This window comes from Canis lupus, chromosome 4 (assembly GCF_048164855.1).
Source record: "Canis lupus baileyi chromosome 4, mCanLup2.hap1, whole genome shotgun sequence".
NCBI lineage: Eukaryota > Metazoa > Chordata > Mammalia > Carnivora > Canidae > Canis > Canis lupus.
In genome coordinates, this window is record NC_132841.1 from 13073787 (window position 1) to 13093249 (window position 19463).

Here is a 19463-nt window from a genome sequence, read left to right on the forward strand (position 1 = left end):
TTTTTGGGCAAAGTCTTTTCCTCTTCTCCAGTTTTACTAACTCCTGGCTTATTCTACAACAACTTTTCTCTCCCTATGCTTCCTGGATAAGGAGATTAGGTCCCTGCAGAGCCTGACACTGAAAATACGGATGTCCCTGGCATTCCCACCTCACTCCCTTCCCGCAGAGACTAACCAGACCCCACTGGAGTAGACACCGGTGGTGTGGAGCACCCGGAGAGTAGCAGCAGATGCTTGGGAGTTTGATGTCTGCTGTGAAACCAGGCTCTGACTATTTGGATCTGTTCTGCTCTAAAAACCTCAAGCATTTATTTATTTTAAGGATAAAATGAGGTTATTTATTGTTAATACTGTTACTTTTCACTTGGATTTACATCAGATCTCTCATCAACAATTTAGATAAGTCTCTGCCAGGTCTCTCACTGGTTCCCTATCTCCTTTCCTTTAGCATTTTGATTATTCATTCGTCTTTTACTGGACACTTGGGTTGCTTCCACCATGTGGCTATTGAGAATGCCACTATGACGTGGGTATATCAATGTATCTTCAAGACCCTACTTTCAATTCTTTACTATATGTACCCAGGAGTGAAAAGTAGAATTGTAGCTGGATCAGTAGCTGGATCAGATGGTAACTCCATACTTAATACTTTGAGTAACCTCCAAACTCTCTTCCTTGGTGGCTATAACACTTTAACATTCATCCCACAAACAGAGCACAAGGGTTCCAGTTTTTCTAAATCCTCACCAATACTTGTTCTTTGTCTCTCTCTCTCTTTTTTTTTTGATCATAGTCACCCTAATGGGTGTTCAAGGTATACTTTAAAAAAAAGATTTATCCATTTATTTTTAGAGTGTGAGAGGGAGGAGGGGGGCAGAAGGAGAGAATCTCTAGCAGACTCCCCACTGAGCACAGAGCCTGACTCAGGGCTTAATCCCACCACCCTGAGACCATGAGCTGAGTGGAAATTGAGAGTTGGTCACTCTGGTGACTAAGCCACCCAGGTGCCTCCCATATCTGCTTTTAAAATATATTTTTCAGGATCCATTTCAGGGTTTCCATTATTCCATATATGATGAGCAATTTTTGACCACTGAATGCCTTTTCATCCTATAAGAATTTGTAAGAAAAAATAATTCTGTTAAAAAAATTGACACTTCTTGATTTAGATCAAGCAACTCTTTGTTTTGCAGAATATAATTAAAATGAACAAAAAAAGCTATGAATTATTAGGCTCTTGTTTTTGTTGGTTCTATGAGATCCATCTCATTTAATCACCATAACAATCCATAATATAGATGCTGTTAGCTCAAATTCACAGGTGAGCAAGGTGAAGCTAGAAGAGTCACATGGCTAGAAATTGAGGATTAACCTCAATTGTCTGATTCTAAAAGCTGTGCTGGCCCTTTCCAGATAGTCTCTTCTTAACTTGGGCAAACATCAGCTCTAGCTCTGAATCCATATAGCATAGTCTGCATCCTGAAAATGCTACTGGCATACAGCTTTCAACCAAAAGGAAACAGCATATCTCAAAGTGAATAAAAATATGCAGAGTCTAAGAGAGTAGCTAGCCCAGTTCTGTCATTTTAAATGAGAAGAACTCAAAAAGGTGTTACTACTAGTGCTCATTCAAAAGTAGCCTACTCTGTATTATAGTAAGAAAGCCTCTCCTAGCTTGAAATATCTGAGTAGACAGACATACAGTAATTGAACTGAACAGGGCTTCAAAAATTCAATTACAAAGTAATCAACTGCTTTCTATACATTGAGGAAAGTTTTTTTGAAGTTTTCTAGTTCTTTAAAATGAATTAATCTAATGATACTAGATTTCCTATTATGTTTCATTATGTTTCCTATTATATTTCCTATTTTATTATTTATATTTCCTATTTTATTATTTATATTCCTATTTTATTATTTATATTTCCTATTTTATTATAATATTTCCTATTATATTTCCTATTATGTTTCATTATGTTTCTAATGAATGCTATCACTTTAATTTAAAAAAGTCCACACCTTTATCTAATGTTCCATCATCCAAAATCTTAAAAACAAAAATATTAAGGGGCTTTATGATGATATATTTTTCCACACTCCTCTATCATTTCTCATAAATCTGGAATGAAATTAATTTCTGCATTAAATAATTTTCTTTCCCATCCAAAAAGTTAAGCATGCTTATAGGCTTCTGAGATGGCAGTTAATTTGAAACTGCTAGTTTCTCAAGTATCCTGTCATCATTTGGTCTTTGAACAAATCAGATCCTTGCTTGGATAAAATAGATCATTGCTGAAGTTTCAAACATGTTAAGAAATGAAAATGAGGTCTTTGAAGTTTTATTTTATTTTTATTTTTTATTTTTTTTTAGGTCTTTGAAGTTTTAAAGAAAAATTATTTGGAAGAAAAAGTAGTCTGGTGGAAATGGCTTTATCTGTGTCCAGTGCACTTGTCCTAAGGAGATGGTACCAGGGACCATGTAGACCTCAGCTACTCATAGTTCAATACCACACACACTCAGCTGCCATCTGGGCACAGCAGGTGGCTGGCTGATGGTCATGCATGAGGCATAATAAAATGGCATAGAAGGTCTGGATCTAGATTCCTGTTATTCTACTTTACTCTCAGCAGGATCTGGGATAAATGACTTCTTGGGATCTCAGTTCGCTCATCTGTAAAAATGTCCATTCTTGTGGTCTCAAATGATGCACTGTACATAAAACTATTTTGTAAACTGCACATATGATATAAATCAAGGATATAAATTCATTAATGAGTTATAAAAATAATTGTTACAAGTCAATGAGGTTTTTAAAAAGTATTTATTTATTTATTTATTTATTTATTTATTTATTTATTTATTTATTCATTAGAGACACACAGAGAGGCAGAGACATAGGCAGAGGGAGAAGCAGTATCCCTGCAGGGAGCCTGATGCAGGACTTGATCCCACATCATGACCTGAGCTGAAGGCAGACGCTCAACCACTGAGCCACCCAGGTGACCCTAAAAGCCAATGAGTTGTTAAGATTTCTGTGACATGGGGCTCCCAGGTGGCACTGTTAGTTAAGTGTCTGACTCTTGATTTCAGCTTAGGTCATGAGAATGAGCCCTGCATTGGTCTCCATGCTGAGTGCAGAGTCTGCTTGAGTGTCTCCCTCTCCCTCTCCTCTGCCCCTCCTCACTTTCTCTCTCTTTCATAAATAATAAATAAATCTTTTTTTAAAGACCTCTATGGCTCAACTTTAGAAATTCATATAAAGATTTTCATAGTATGGCCTGAGAGTATTTTCTAATTGTGTCTGATCAGAAGAATCACCCGAGGATCTTGTTAAAAATACAGATTGCAAAGTCCCTCCCCAAAGGTACTGAATCCGAATTAAGGGAATGGGGGTGCTGTTGGCCAGCTGGGGAAACTGGCTTCGAGGCTCTAACTTGGAGGTTATGAAAAAGTGGCTTTTCATTTTCAAACTCAGAGGAACTTGCTCCTTGTAGAGATAAGCCTGCCTTGTATTTCTTCTTACCAGAAAATGGATGTTATATCTTTTTGTCATAAAGCCATTAGGTTTCTAAATATAAGAGTTCCTTTCAAAACATGATCTTTAAGGATCCAAAAATGCAGAAGTGATAGAGATAAATAAAATGTGGGGGCAATGTGAATGCATTATATTTTAGAAAGAACTTGATCATTTATTAGTTTTCAGGTTTGCTAATCTTTCAGCTTAACTGTTCTTAAATGTATAATGGAATTTCCTAGCAATTTGTTTTTTAAAAATATTTTAAAATCCTCTTCAAAAAGGTATTTAATTCACTTTGCAACTCTGGCACAGGCATAAGGAACTGTCAGCTGGTGCAAGGAGGCTGCTGTTAGCTCTGGTTTTCCTGTGATGATCCTGCATTCAGCATGAAGCCCAGGACACGCTGCCTCCACTGTTAGAAGATTATGAACTACTCAGTCTGAGTGTAGTTTACTTTTTTGTATAATTTTACTTTATTTAGTTGACTGTTTCTTAGCCCAATCTCCCCCACCTTAAAGCTGTGTGGTTTTGCACAAGTGATACAACTTCTCCCATCCTAGTGTAAAATGGAAATCCTACCCACACCTCACAGGATTCCCGAGAGGAGTAAATGAAATAATGTAGATGAAACTTATCGTAGAACCTCATATCTGGGAATAAATGAAAGCTGTTACCTAAGTTAGTTTGAACTTTGTGTAAGTTTTGTTCACTTTATATTTGAAAGTCACAATAATAAGAGCTGAAGAGAACCTGAGGGTCTCCTGGCCCACTCACCCACAGGGGTACATCCCTGGGGGAAACTCAATGCTCTTACTGAGCATGAACTTCAGGGCCCTTCCTCTCCATCCTGGGATATCCCACCTTAGCTGTGAAGAGATCTTTGATCCAGCATGTCTCAGAGGCCATTGCTGGCATCTTGAGTGGGATACAGTGATTTGCCTGGGTCTGTCCCACACATAGAGGGAGGGCTAGTCATCCTGGTCCTGTCTCATTACATGCCAGCCATGATGACAACCAAAATTGCCCCTGCAGATTTCCAAATCTCCTCTGAAGAATGAGGATCCTCCTTCTGCTAATAAGAAACTGCGGATGTAATAGGACTCCAGAGAAGTCACCTCTGAGGAGAGGAGCATATACCAGGGGTTGGACAAGCTTCTTCTTGAGCACAGTTCTTTTCCCTGTATGACCAGAGCCCACCACAGCTCACAGCCAAGTATCCTCATTTCCCCTTCATTATGCATGTCATAGTACCTCTTCACCACCACTGCCACCATCCTACTTCTCCATCTAAAGACATGCAATGACTGGTAGACACAGAGATCGGAAAGGTGCTTACCAGTGCTGGCTGGCAGGTTGGGGGTTGGGGAGATGTTGTTTAAGGGCACAAACTTGCAACCAGTTGATAAATGAGTTCTGGAGAGCTAATGCACAGCCTGGTGAGTCTAGTCGACAATATTTGTCTGTTTCTGGTCTCATTTCACATTGGCAAGTGGGCTTCAGCCTCTGTTTCTTGGACTTGATTCTAATCCCTGTGTTTCCAGCACAACTTACTCTTCAATTTCTTTCCCAGCTATGCGAGCGCATGCCAATCTCCTACCTGAACTTGTCTTCTTGAACCTCCCGTACTGACTAGGGGGAGAGCCAGGAAATGACTGTTCATGTTTCTCAAGTTCACCCTTTGCAAACTTCTGGTTCTGCCCAGTCCTAATCTCTTCCTGCTAGGTGCCCGGGCACCTTTCCTGCACGTCCTTTAAGCCGCCAGAGGAAAAAGGGAAAGGTTCTGTCATGAGAAAACCTGCAGTCCTCAGGAGCAGACCAAGGTGTGCACCCCGGGAGGACAGTGCGGACAGACGCTGCTCCGAAGCTCAGCAGGGGGCAGAGTGGCCCTTTGCCGCTACTTGCACTCACTAGAGGAAATGGAAATGCTACAGCTGATGAATAATTCTCTTTCAAAGTGCAGATGAATAAAGTGAGCTCTGCCAGCTTTCACCTTAATAGAACTTTATTTCCCGGAATTTCAAAATAGGATTGATTTGGGTCATTTAAAACTGTTCTCAGTGCGACAATTCCAGAGCAGCACTGCAGGAAGCAGGGCACATGTCCAATGAGGAAAAGCGAAACAAAGAGAAGCATGTACCTTCCAATTTCTGTGACTTAGGTAGAATCCTTATGGTCTCAAACAATGTCATAGTAATTGTTTCTCAAAGGCCAACCTTCTCATGCTGACCAGTAGCACTGCAAACAGTGGAAATCCCACATTCTGGGAAGCAACAGTTCTGACCATCTCTAGAAGTCCTCTCGAGAGCTGCCACGATGCCACTAGCTTGACTGACATAGGTCATGCTTTACCGGCAAATGTGTCTAACGTGACGGGCCTCCTCCTGGATGAAAGCAGCAGTAACAACCTCTGTCACAAGCCTGGCTGGGGCCCGTGCCCATGTGTTGTGGGTCATGCGCTGTACTGAGCAACTTATGTGGACTATCTCATCAGTCGTGAAGACATTACGCGTTAGGTACTATTACTGGACCCATTTTATGGATGATAAGGCTGAGGCATAACTGACTTGCCCAAGAGCACACAAAGTAAGCCACGGTGCCAATGTGGGGCTCTGGCAGTGTGACTGAGATGCTGTTTATCGAGACACTGTCTCTTACCCATAGTGAAAGGGGAAGGGAAGGTGAAGGTGGCCTCTGTCACTGTCAGACAAGGTGGTCAGGCAGAGGGGAAAGGCTTGATTGACTCTCTCTCTCATCTGGCTCTTAGAAAAACCATAGGCCCAGTGATGAGGACACTCGCCCTGGACCATATCAATAACTGATGATGCCGCAGAATGAGAGCCAGGGGTCTGGCACAAACCTGAAGACTCCTCTTCTATGCTGCTACAACTTAGAAATGTCACCTCTCCAGAAAAAAACAACACAGGTCCTATATTGCACAGTGAGATGTTAGTAAGTTCCAGCGTACTGATGATTTCAGATAAAAATGTTCCTTTAAGAAGTCCTATAGGAGGGGCGCCTGGCTGGCTCAGCCTGGCTGGCTCAGTCGGAAGAGCATGCAACTCTCAATCTTGGGGTTGCAAGTTCAAGCCCCATGCTGTGTGTAGAGATTACTTAAAAATAAAGTCTTAAAATTTTTTTAAAAATATTATATAGGAGACTCTCCTTTGATGTGGCATTCAGGAAGTGAAATGAAAAAGGCAGGAAGGAGATTGTATAGCATGCTAAGAGCAATTCTCTATAAAAGGTGTATCTCTCACCACTCTGCCCTTGGCTTACCGCTTTTGTTTGTCCTGGTGTTACCATGGCAACAGTATTCTGGTTGATGTAGGAGCTGCATGGCTACTTTCCCACAACTCACATTCCTTTGCTAATGCTCCCACATCTCCATTTTCATTCCAAAGGTGGTTTATGCAAACCCACTTTAAAAAAAGTCTTGGTCTTTAATGCTGCTGAGCCTGTACTGGGAAATAAATCTAATTTACTCTATCTTTGAAAATATGTTATCAGTAGAAATTGAATGTGTTTGTGTGCGTGTGTTTGGTCTTTGTAAAGAAAGATATTTAATGTGAAAAAAATTAATAGGACTTTTATGGATGGTTTTTCTTTTCTTTATTTCTTAGTATTTTAAAAACAAATTGTATAATGCAGGAAAAATATATTAAAAAATATATTTTCATTGGTACTTCCACTCAAACCAAAGTAGAGTCCCCAGAAGGGCTGTACCTTAAAAAACCATTGCAAGAGCCACACTCTTCCTGGCACGATGCTCACCCTTCTCTATGTAGGAGGAGCTCAAGTCTTTTCTTGTACCATCTGATAGTGGCCTGGATTGAGACTTCATAGTCCAGTACCTGAGGCTCTGTTTAAAATACACTTAATTGAACAACGCTTTGGTGGCAGCCTTGGGTGACTGGCTTTTCGTTTTAGGCTTGTCTTCCAAGGCTATTTACCCCACTGAATAACGAGTCTTCCGGCTGCTCAAATAAACCTGCCCCTCAGCATGTGACATTCAGTCTGTGGATTTGGTGCACTGGCTTAAAATCCCACTATTAGAATCCTATGGATTTCCATCATCCTTAGGGCACTGATGTCAGCTCGGGAAGCAGTTTCGTACCACCAGGTGAGGCTCTGTTTGAAATTCTGAGACCAGGGAGAGGACTATGGCTTAGGAGAGTGGGTTTAAATAGAGGCTGGCTGCCCAGGAGTGGTAAGACATGGATGCCTCAAGTTATTTGTTCATTTACTCTTGAATTCAATAAATAGATACTAAACCCTTCGCAGTGCTAAATGTGGGCCTATTTCCAAAATGGGTACTAATACACGGGTCTGACTTTGAGGAATTGAAAATCTTGCAAGTACAAGGATGTGGGAGTTGCATTTCATTACACATCCTTCTTTGGCCTGCATAGGATTCCTGAGATAGGACATGCTGAGTGCTTAGCAAGAAGCTGAAACTTAGTAAATACTCAATAAATCATAACTAATTTAAAAATCATTATTACTATAAATTTCACCTACAGAAGGAAGAAAATGGACATCCACTGAGCCCCTATTCTGCAACAAGAAGGGTCCCACATGTTTTCCAATTGTTGCCCTCTGGCTGAATGGAACGTAGCTGGATGCCAAAGCACCGTTTCCTCAAAGGCAGATAAAGGGCTGTCAGGCAGGGAAAAAAAAGAGAGAGAGGGAGGAAAAAAACCATCCTACCTTCTTATAGTACAACAACAGAGGAATGGTTCTCTGAAATCAAATGCCTACCTCTCCTAAAAAAATCTACATGGCAAATATGTTGCTGAGTCTTCAGTGGAAGACAGGGAAGATGAACTGCCTGTGAGAGTGATCATCACAGGGTTCAAAACCTGGTGAATACTGGGGATGAGGATGTTCGCCAGGTGAGAAGAATATGTTCCAGGTGAGGAGCTCAGCAGTGAGGGCAAATGAGGCATCTTAGCACTCAAGGGGCTTAGCTAACGAGCAGAGTGTGCCAGACACGCAACACCATATACACGAAAGAACCTGCAATGTCTACTGTTGGAGATCAAGTTGGAGTGTGATGAGCACACCTGGTGATGTGACAGGGGTAGCAGCTTACGTTAGGGGTCAGGGAAAGCATGTGTGAGGAACAGCATGCAAAAACCCTTCATATGGATTAAAAAACAGGTTTTCAGAAGTCAAGTAACTATGCAGTAAAATCTCTGACAATTGGAGACCTCTCTGGAGATTTATCTCATTTCTAATGCTTCTGAACTGCACAGAGCATGCGTTGGGGAGAAAAGGCTACTTAAATGCTTCTAGTAATTTTTATTTCTCTTTTGCAAAAACATTTCAGTTTTATTTTTGGTGGTGGTGGTGGTGGTGGTTTCTAGTTACATAATAAGAAAGGCAAAATACTCCTTTGGAGCAAGAAAGGGCAAGTCCATCAGGAGTAAAATTGCTCTGCAAAACTATTTAAGGGATCATTTTCCTTGGAGGAGGGAGTTACATTTAGAGATAATTATTATGTTGATGGGAAGAAAGACCTGAGACTAATGGTGTCTCAACTTTCTTCTAAAGAACTTTCTGTGCTGATGGAAATGTTATGTATTTAGTGTTAAGACGTAGCCACTAGCTATAGGTAGCTCTTGAGCACCCGAAACATGGTTATTGAGAATGAGAAACAGAATGTTGAATTTAACTTAATCTAAATTAAAGTTACTTCCAACTAGATGGTGGCTACTGATTAAGATGGCCTAGGTATAGAGAAAACACGGTTATCCCCCTCATTGGGCCCAGAGACTAAGTTAAGGTCTTAGAATCTGGCTGGAGAGACATAAAAAGGGGTTTCCACTGGTAGGAAGGAAGATAGACTCTGTTTCTGGGTGTGTTCAGGAGGGTGGTACCCAGACTTACCCTGGGGAATGGGTCATAGTCTATGGACTTTAGGGGCAGTGTTGTCCAGAACCAGTCTCTCGGCTTTGCTTCTCTGATTTGAACCTCTTACATCAGTCTCTATGTTTTTAGGAAAGTCACATTTGGTATTATAGCCTAGAATTAGTCATGCTTTGGGGAATTAAGAGGAGACTGTGTTGTACGGTTTAGCATTTTGGGGCCTAAACAAATTACTAGAATAAGGGCAGTAGTTTACTCAAGTCTGAATCTCCAGATTAGCCCATAATAGAAGCTCTTTAATGTTTGTGGGGCTTAATTTAATTGAGAAAGGAAATCTCCAGATAATGTTTATCCATGAGCGTTGCTTTGTTCATGCACATTCTGAGTCATGTTGACCTCTTATGTGGGCAGATTCTAACTCTGACATGTTTGTTTTTTTCACCATCAGGTTTAGCGGTTCACCTATTTAAAATAAAGTGACCTTGGGGCACCTGGGTGGCTCAGTCAGTTAAGCATCTGCCTTTTGGCTCAGGCCATGATCTCCAGGTCCTTGGATTGAGCCCCAATTCGGGCTTCCTGCTAAGCAGGGAGTCAGCTTCTCCCTTCCCTTGTGCATCCCCATTGATCATTCTCTCTTTCTCTCTCAAATAAATAAATAAGAATCTTAAAAAAAAAAAGTAACCATTCATATGACTTAAGTGAGTTCAAATATGGCCCTGCACCTGCTAAAATCTTGTTCAAAACATCTGATAACCTTAAGAAAGGCAGTCCAATGGACAAGTTAACCAGTCAGTGATCTGAGACACGCATGCCAAGTTCTATCACACACAATTAGAATCTCATTAAGCAAAAAAAAAAAAAAAAAAAAAAAAGAATCTCATTAAGCTAAGTACCTGGGCCACAATCCCTCAGCCTCTCTGGGCCAGGTGCCTTCACAGCCAGATTTAGTGTCAAGAGGCAGGATGGGGCAGTTGGAATTGAGCCTTTTGAAATATAGTCATTAAAGGTATTGTCAACCATAAAACTCACTGTTCTTTTTTTTAATGCCTTTTTTTAAAAGATCTTACTTATTTATTCATGAGAGACACATAGAGAGACAGAGGAAGAAGCAGGCTCCATGCAGGGAGCCTGACATGGGTCTCAATCCTGGGTTTCCAGGATCACACCCTGGGCTGAAGGCGATGATAAACCCCTGAGCCACCCAGGCTGCCCAAACTCACTGTTCTTAATAGAAGAATTCACACAATAAAAATCATATTAGAGTTACTTCACATATACAAAAATTGTCTCTATAGAGAACTATAAGATTTCCTTTGACAAGAAAATGAAAACTATATAATCCATGCTTCCCCTTCCACTACATATATCAAAGCCTGTAAGGCCTAAATTTGCTGTCTAGTTGTATTCACTGGTTCATTCCAGCTGCTTGGTAACATTTGCTTTTTCTGTTTCATCCTTAGATATCTTAATTTGTATACATTTAATCTGCAAGCCACCTGAAATCCTTTTGGAAACAAATGCAGTACAACACTCAAACACAGAAATCCCTAATTCAGAGATCAGAGATCAAAACCAAAAAGTACTAAATAGTAGGGCCAATATAAGGATGTTTTATTCAATTATCTTCTCCAAATGGGGAGTTGAATAATCATTTACAGGAGAAAAGCCAATGACACGAGAGAAGATTAAGTTGGGTGGTCCATTGTATTTGATGAGAAAACTCTTAGCCAGCAAAGTATTAATCTATCTCAGTCAATAAAGGAACTTTGCAGGCATCCACACAATAATTTGGCCTTCAGTTACTCCAGTGCAAAATGTTCCTTACAGGAATGATAATCAGTAGCAGCTCTGGTGTGTCTTAGTTACATTCTCTCCCCCAAGAGAGAGGAATGATTTGCTAAGAGAGCAGGGGTCAGGCATAAATTCTGACGGTGTAGGTGCCATGTCAGCAGACTCAATTCACGGGATGAAGAATGCAAAGGCTGCAATGAAGCGTGCAACAGCCACACCACTAATTCCCTGCAGAGGACACATGAGTCTCGCTCATGGATAATCCAAAAGGAAATATTAAAGATGTCACATGGGGTATCTTACATATACACCACAAAATTATAATACGAAAATCAAAACTGACATCACAATAAAAATCAAGGAAAGGTGTAGTAAACAGGCAAGCATGCAATAAATCGGTTTCAGAATTGCCAAGACAGAGGTACACGCTCGCCATTGGCGAGGATCTGTTTTAGTGATGCATACGTTAGCTACCCCTGCAGAGAAGCACAGAAAGCAATCTGTTCTGCTGTGTACTCCCTTTAGCCACACCACGTTTGATTCTGCCTCATATCTGCTTTGGAAACGCACATCTACCGCGTGTGGGAAAGGATTCCAGAAGAGCTGTCCTTGTTCCTATCCCCCAGCTCTCCCTGCTAACAGGTAGTCATTGTCTAGGTCATGTCCTCAGCCCTCAGGGAACTACGAGGCTCTGTCTGCCTTTCTCCTCACTCTGTCCCAGCCAGTGAGCAGAAATCACAGCCCCCAAAGACAAGGGCCACTGTTGCTTTTTCATTTACCTCTAACCATGTCATCAACAGCTCATTCAGACCCGGTTCCTGAGACATATGATTTATGGTTATGATTTGCAGCTAGTTCTTAGCAAGCAGTGCTTAATGATCCTTCCTTTATTGTTCTGTCCAGGTAAAAGCTGCTCCCATCTGTGTTCCGGGGCATCTTATTTTCAGCTGCTGTTTCTGCCACACCCCCAGGGGACCCGTGACACAGAAAGAGCCCACTGAAACCGGCTGGGGGAGGCCCCAGCACCAAAGTGCAGATATGCTGGGTTCCTGGGTAATAGAATTGCTAGAGATTCGGAAGCTAAAATGGATTTCTTTAGGCTGTCTATGAAGACTAGTTCTTCTCAGATGTCCTAAAGCAAGTCATCAATCACCAACCACGGAGGGAAGCCTAGAGTATCGGGGTGTAAGTGACCGCACAGGCCTCCGACGAAGTACAATCGAATTTAAACCACAGCCTTCAGCTCAGAGTGTAGGTAGGCTTCATTAATTAGGGATGACTGGAGAAAATGCTTTTGTAAATCAGTGAAAAGGCTGAATTTTAGCATATTTTAAACCAAAGCACAGTGCGATTATTTTAAACCACAGGCAATGGTAACAATACAGGTCTGCAATCTCCACTGATCTTTAATCGATGAATTAGCATTTGTTTGTAATTAGCACATTCATTGTCTTAATGTAAACGGATGCTTTGGAATTGCTTGAAGGAGTCTGGAAATACTGTAATTTGTCCTCTTAAAGTCCTTACACATTGCCCCCATCTTCTTATTTTCAGCAGCATCAGGAAGTTTCTGAACAATGGCAGGAGGACAAACTTCAAACGGCACCCTGACATAAATTTTCCAAATGTCCTAATTAGAAGATGTGACTTAATGAGGTTTTCATTATACTGTGAATTACAGAAATAAAACCAGAAGATGCATCGTCGAGACAAGAACTTCAGTTTTAGCAGTGATATGCCCCTGTGAAAGACGGATGCTTAACTTCATCCTTCAAAATGTCAAATTGGGCTGCAGGTCAGTCATGTCACCGACTCCCCTGGACACACATCACGCAGTAAGAACACAGCTCTGCAGTGACATGAGCTGATGGGCACTCCTGAGTCACTGAAACCGATACAGGATTTCTGCAACCGATGACAAGAGGGCAGGAAATAGCTTTTATATTAGTACAATAGGAGTTCTTATTAATTTTTATAGAACTAATGAGTTAGAAGAGAAAAGGGAGAAAGAACACCTAAAGTCACGTGAGGGAGACAGGACTGGAGCAGCTTGGAGCTTTGGGGCAGAAATCCTGCCCTTCCTAATCTGCTGGGCCTGGGATCCTGGACCAGCCACTTCTTATTGCCAAGCTTTGGTTTCCTCTTCTCTAAAACAGGGGTAAATAACACTTTTTTTGATATTCAAGTAAATGAGATAAATATGCTTAGCCTGGCATCTGCCATGCAGGAGTAGCTTCAAAGATGGTATTACTTCTACTGCTCTGGCAAATGCTGGTACTAGGATGTGGTCTCTCTCCAGTCTCCTCCTGCTCCATTCGAAATCCCAGTGCTGATGCCACTGTTGCCGATGATGTGTCATGCCCTGTGCTCAGTGCTTTACATGCACTCTCTTAATTCCCAGTGACCCAGTGAGGGAGTGGTGATATTATTTTATCTTTATTATTTAATTTCATAATTCACACTGTTTCATCTTATCAATGAGGAAACAGATGGGCACCAAGAAAATGTAAAGCCAAAATTGGAACACAAGGAGTCTGAATCCTGAGCCCACACTTTTGGGCTGCTCCCTATCCTGCTTCATATTTCATTTCTTCTTCTGATGAGGTTTCTCATGATCAGGCCTACCATCAGACAGGTGTTTACACTCAGAGTGGTACTACTCTGGATGGCTGAGCTGCTACCCAGTGGTCCACAGGGTACAGAGAACTTATCCAGGGTCCATAATCTTGTTACTTGTTAGGAAAGAACATAGAGGGTAGACAACGAAAGCAGAAGACGGTCTCTATTTTGGCAGTTGTGAGGTTTGGGTCTCATCCAGATGTTTCACCCTATTCCCATCTCTGAGGTCGAGACTCTGCTAGCTGAAGCACTATTAGTGCCATTTGACCTATTTCTAACAGTCTCAGAAATTTCTACTTGGGGAAGGGTTTGTACTTCCCAGTCATGGTTCCTTGAGTCACATCTTCTACATATCCCTTGTATATGTTCCCTCTGCCCCCGCCCCCCTATGACTATGGCTTATTTTTCCTGTTAGGAAACAGGTACACCTGTATAAAAGCCAGAAAATGCAGTAGGAGACTTAGAAAAATCACAGCTTTCACTGACTAGTAGGTAGGACCCTCAGAGGTCAGCTGTCTCAACCCCCTCCTCATGCTGGGCAAGGAGAGAGAATTGTTTCACATGCTTTCAGGGCAGATCATACTGCCTTGCTCTTACCCTCGCAGTGAAGTCCACAGCAGCCGCTCGGTTTAACAGCAACGTGGCTACATTGATATTTCCATAGTGAGCAGCTATGTGGAGCGGAGTGAAGCCACTCTGCAAAGAAAACATAGCAGACATTCAATTGACTCCTGCCAGCCCCTCGTCTGACACGTTAATACCATAACCCTGCCCAAATAAAAGTGAGGAAGCAAAATATGCTGAGGTCCACATTCCATTCTGTACTAGGTTTCTTTCAATTAGTGCCAATTGTTCATAGGGTTTCAAATAAACGCCACACTCACAGGCAGAGGAATAGCCAGGAAGGAACCAAGGGTGCAGACTGAATAATTTTAGTAATCCAGTAGCAGAACTATACAGAAGCCAACATTTCAAAAACTCAAAATAGGGATGACAAAAAAAAATCCAGAGCTTATAGAAAGTTTGATTAGTACCACTGTTTCATTATCGATGATGGAATTGTCCATTAGGAACTCTTGGTCAAAATTCAATTTGTTTAATATATTCAATGTAGAGTAAATGCCAATTTTAATGATACAAGCAATTTGGGGGGAGATAACTATAATTGGTCTTGTATCCTGGGTGACTGCATTTTATAAAGAATGCACAGGCTGGTCTCTTTATTAGCAAATGCCTATTCCATAACACAGTTTTCTACCTTAGGCATACCACGGTCATTTTACTTCCTTGAAAAATGCTAAAACATGCAGCGATTCACTTAGTCCCCAAAGATTGAAACCTTATAGGAACTAGATGCATTTCTAAATTATTAGCAAGCTTCTTAGCCATGCTAGCTATCTCACTGAGTCTTGTGGGAGGGGTGGGAATATTGGTACCATTCAGAGGTAATTTTGATTTTGCTGACACCACTGAGGGTAAGTGTCATGCAGAACTCCAAAGAATCAGTCCTGGATGAGTAGAATGACAGGGTTGTCTGCAGCTTTAGGTAGAGCTGATAAGCATCTAAAGCGCCCAAACTCTTCATCTCACACAACTCTATTGGCGATATCCTTCATTCTCAAGGATTCCTCATTCTTCCTGTCCAACACCAGGTTCAGCTGCAGAAAGCCCTGGTAATCAAACTACTATCTTCTCTGGCACATGCTACTTTTGGGGGCAGGGAGTAAAGCAGGTATCTAGCCTACAGAGGCGATGCAAAGAAGGAGGGAGAGAAATGAGACAGCAGCACTAGGTAATGGGAGAATGATGATGCAGGTATAGATTATATGCACATGTTTATATATATGTATATATACCTCTGTTGTTCTATTCACCACCATCTAGGTTAACACATTTGGAAGCAAAGAGGAGGAAAAAATGAACGGTTAGTTTGCTCTTGGTGACATGGAGGGCAGCAAGCTCATGGCAGCTAAGTGATGAGGATGGAAGCTAGGACAGGAGTACAATAGGCACAGAAAGAAAGCTAGACTGAATGAAGGGCTACACAATGGCCTTTCCAAATGCCACATTTCCTTCACAGAGACTTTCAAGGAACACACGTCAAGGCCAATGAGAATGTTCGGCTGGGACTCTGGCTGCCGGCATGCTCTCCACAACTGGTTGATACTCAGTGCATTGCCTCTCATCTTAGATACCAACCGAAGGTTTATTTGTGCACACTGTTGTTAGCGCTTTGTGATTTTCCACCCTGGTGTGTGAGCTGAAGTGTCAGAGACATTCCAAATGTCTGTTGAAAGGGAGGAAACTAGCAGGTGCCTATCAATCGACCTTGGGGGTGGCCTCCCTGCTGGCCCGCACTGGGGGGCATCTGCAGTCACCTCCTAGCTTGGAATGCTCAGGGGGCTGTGCCTTCAGTTGGCTGGCTTGGACACACATTTTTATTCCTCCCCATGAAGTGAGGGTTTGGCGTAGCCAGGAGGGAGGCCGGGCATTCTTACGGTGTGGGCGCCTAACAGGAGAGTGGCATGAGCAGCCCACCTCCTTCGTGCCTCACCTTTGACTCTATGTCCGCATTGTTGTCATTCTGCAGCAGCAGGGCCGCGGCCTTCGTGTCGTCTTTCCGGGCAGCAATGTGAAGAGCTGGAAGACGCACTTTCCCTTTAGTGTCATTTTCTAGCAGGAGGGAAACTACTTGATCGTGACCTTGTTGCAAAGCTACTGCCAACGGTGTGAAGCCATCCTGCAAATAAACAGATGAGTCAAGACTGGCCCGAGTGGACGTGTTCTTTTTAATTAACAAATAAGCATGCGACCAAGTGACCAATTCTTGTTTAGGGTTGTTAAAGCTAGCATATTCAGGTACACAGGTATCCGAAAAGACACACACACACACACACACACACACACACACACACACACGTATATAAATACTTCTATTTATATTTATATATTTACCAAAGCAGAAAATAATAAAAAATTCGTAGTAAGTTTATGTGTTTTTTTTTCTGTTAAAATGTGATATAGATTACTTGGGTAAATTCTGAAATTACATAAAAGTACTGCATAGAGAAGAAAAAGTTACCATAATTTCAATACCCAGAAAATAACTGTACTGAAAACAATAATATTTCAGGTTAAATCTAGGCAAATTTTTCAAAGGCTCTTAATAAAGTAAGCTATAAAAATTTCACCTGATGTTTTAAAACTAGGGGAGAGGCCTGTGTGCTTCCTCACTCTGCCTCGTTGCCTCGCACACACCTGGTGGCCAATCTGCACATGTTAACTAATGAACAGGGTGACTGCTGTTTTAAGAAAGGTCTTTGGCTTCTCTGACCAGTGAAGGGGGAAGACACAGGGATTGTGCGAACTATGACGAGAACAAATTGAAATACACACTCAGATCTGTATGTTTTGAGTTGTCCCATTGTACTGCCCTGGGACTTCACAAAGAGAAGACAGCTACGGATTTCACTGTGGTTAGGTAATTTGTGGAGGATCCAGTGTTGCTGACAGTAGAATAAACAGCACAGAGGAAAAAACCCTACGACTGGCTCAAATTTGAATTCTCCCATGCTTTTATTGTCATGTACTCAGAAGAACATTTATAAATTATTTTTATTAGAGAACTGGCAAGTAAGTTACTTATTTTCTTTGGGTCCTGATATTTGATACTGGTAGCCCTGGTGCCACACGTAGAGGACTACTCCAGTGGAAGGGTGTTGGTACAGGAGAAAGAGAAAAGCTAATTACTTGCTTACTAATGTCTTGTCCTTCTTCCTAAAAGACCACCTTCATCATTCTTTTCCTTGCTGGACAACCAGACAAGGGCTCCTATCACTTATTTGAGTGCATGCACATCAGTGTATTTACATTGAAGGATGTGCAAAATGTTGGGCCCAAACACTTACAGGACAGTATTGCCCAGGCTCTTATATAAATCCGTTCCTGCTGTGTCCTTACCAATTGCAGTGTGCAAACTACTTCTACCCTGGCTTCTATGCTCATGCTACGTCCCCCACCCTGAAAGGTCCTCCTTCTCACTCTACATATATAAATTCTGTCTACTTTTCATGCTTCGAGATCCAGCTGAATTTCCATCTGCCCCCTTTCAACTTTTCCAAGAAAACCCCAAAGAGGAAAAGGATGATCATTAATATAGCTAGAAGGACTTTCTCTGCAGCCTTAAGAAAGATGTAAGAAAGGCTGAATACAACCAAGACATGACCAAAAAGACATCATGGGTTTACACTTAAGGGGATAAAGTTTAGAAATGCAGTTTAATGTTATAAGAAAGATGCTTTCCATAACTGTGCAAATATATGACCTCATTTTCATAAAGATAAATATGTGTGTTGTATACACATACCAAAAGGTCTTAATGAATAAAGAAAATGTTACCTCTAGGGAAAGTTACCAGTGGCTTTTCCTTCTTTTTGCTTTTTACCGTACTTTCTCATTGATGTAATCTATTACTTTTGCAAAAGAAAAGGAAAGGACATTTCTTAAAGGATAGAATGGTAGAAGGAAAATTGTGTATTAGAAGTGAATGTGGCAACTCACTTGTAAAACCTGGACAAAATCTAAGGGGTAAAAAGGATAGCCGGCTTCTGGTTCTGAATCAAAACTAAATGGCTGTATTTTCTGCTAATATGACATTTTAAACCTGTAGGGCCTATACATAAAGGAAACTCCTTTGCATCAGAAAATAAACTGCAGCAGAGACCATCAGCACCCTTAAGAATGTGCTTCCTGCAATAAGCCAATTAAAGACACTAAGATGCCAGCTCTAAGGTGTCAATAGCTAAAATTAGCAACTCCAGATTTTGGTTCCAAACCTAGTTTAAATGGTTTGGTTCACTCAGTGCAGTTATTCTTAAACAACAACAACAACAACAAAATACATGGGGCACCTGGGTAGCTCAAGTTGGTTAAGCAGCCAACTCTTGATTTTGGCTCAGGCATGATCTCAGGATTGTGAGATGGAGCCTCCCATCAGGCACTGTGCTCTGTGATGAGACTGCTTGAGATTCTCTCCCTCTCCCTCTGCCCCCATCCCCGCTTTGTGCTCTCCTAAAAATACATATTTTTTTTTTAAAGAAGAAAAATACAAGCCAAAAGGAAACATGATAGAAGCTCCATGAAAACCTTCTCTGCCTTGTGAAGTATCTGGCACATAATGGGTGTCTAATAATTACTTGTGGGGTCAATGAACAAATACATTTACCTCATGATTCAGAATCTTAACTAGTAAAAAAAGGAATCTATCTATCTATCTATCTATCTGGAAAAAATTGGATATCCAGTACACTGTTAATACAGAAGAGGTTTTAAAAACCAGAATCATGCCAAACACTTAGCAGTAAGTTCAACTTACATTTGCTTCTAAAGTAGAGATACTTAGTGATCTATTCATCACAGTCTAAAAGAATACTACCTGTCCTTCATAGGCAAAGAAAGTACTATGAAATCACTTTCATTAGGATATTTATATTATTTAGTATTTCCATCCAAAAATGGGAATTGATTTTTCTCTTATCCCACAAGTAGGCATTGCTCTGTGCCTACCAAATGTATGGTCTTTTCTTAGCAGCCAGTAGTTATTTTTTTACCTACCTTTAAGAATATCATTATAAAAACAATACATTCCCATGATAAAAATCTTCAACA

At 41.3% G+C, this 19463-nt stretch overlaps 1 protein-coding gene across 14 annotated transcripts in view; it reads right to left on the bottom strand.

Annotated features, from left to right (window-relative positions):
* The window catches only part of ANK3 (ankyrin 3), a 662261-nt gene that overhangs the window by 190646 nt on the left and 452152 nt on the right, over window positions 1–19463 (bottom strand). For 8 of the 14 annotated variants that reach the window (XM_072823191.1, XM_072823187.1, XM_072823185.1 and 5 more), the window contains exons 6-7: window positions 16351–16536; window positions 14394–14492 (exon numbers count right to left, since the gene is read on the bottom strand). In XM_072823191.1, the coding sequence (XP_072679292.1) occupies window positions 14394–14492; window positions 16351–16536 (285 nt within the window). Of the gene's footprint in view, window positions 1–14393; window positions 14493–15652; window positions 15677–16350; window positions 16537–19463 lie in introns of all 14 variants that reach the window. The other 6 variants (XM_072823184.1, XM_072823195.1, XM_072823194.1 and 3 more) reach the window with 1 other exon arrangement.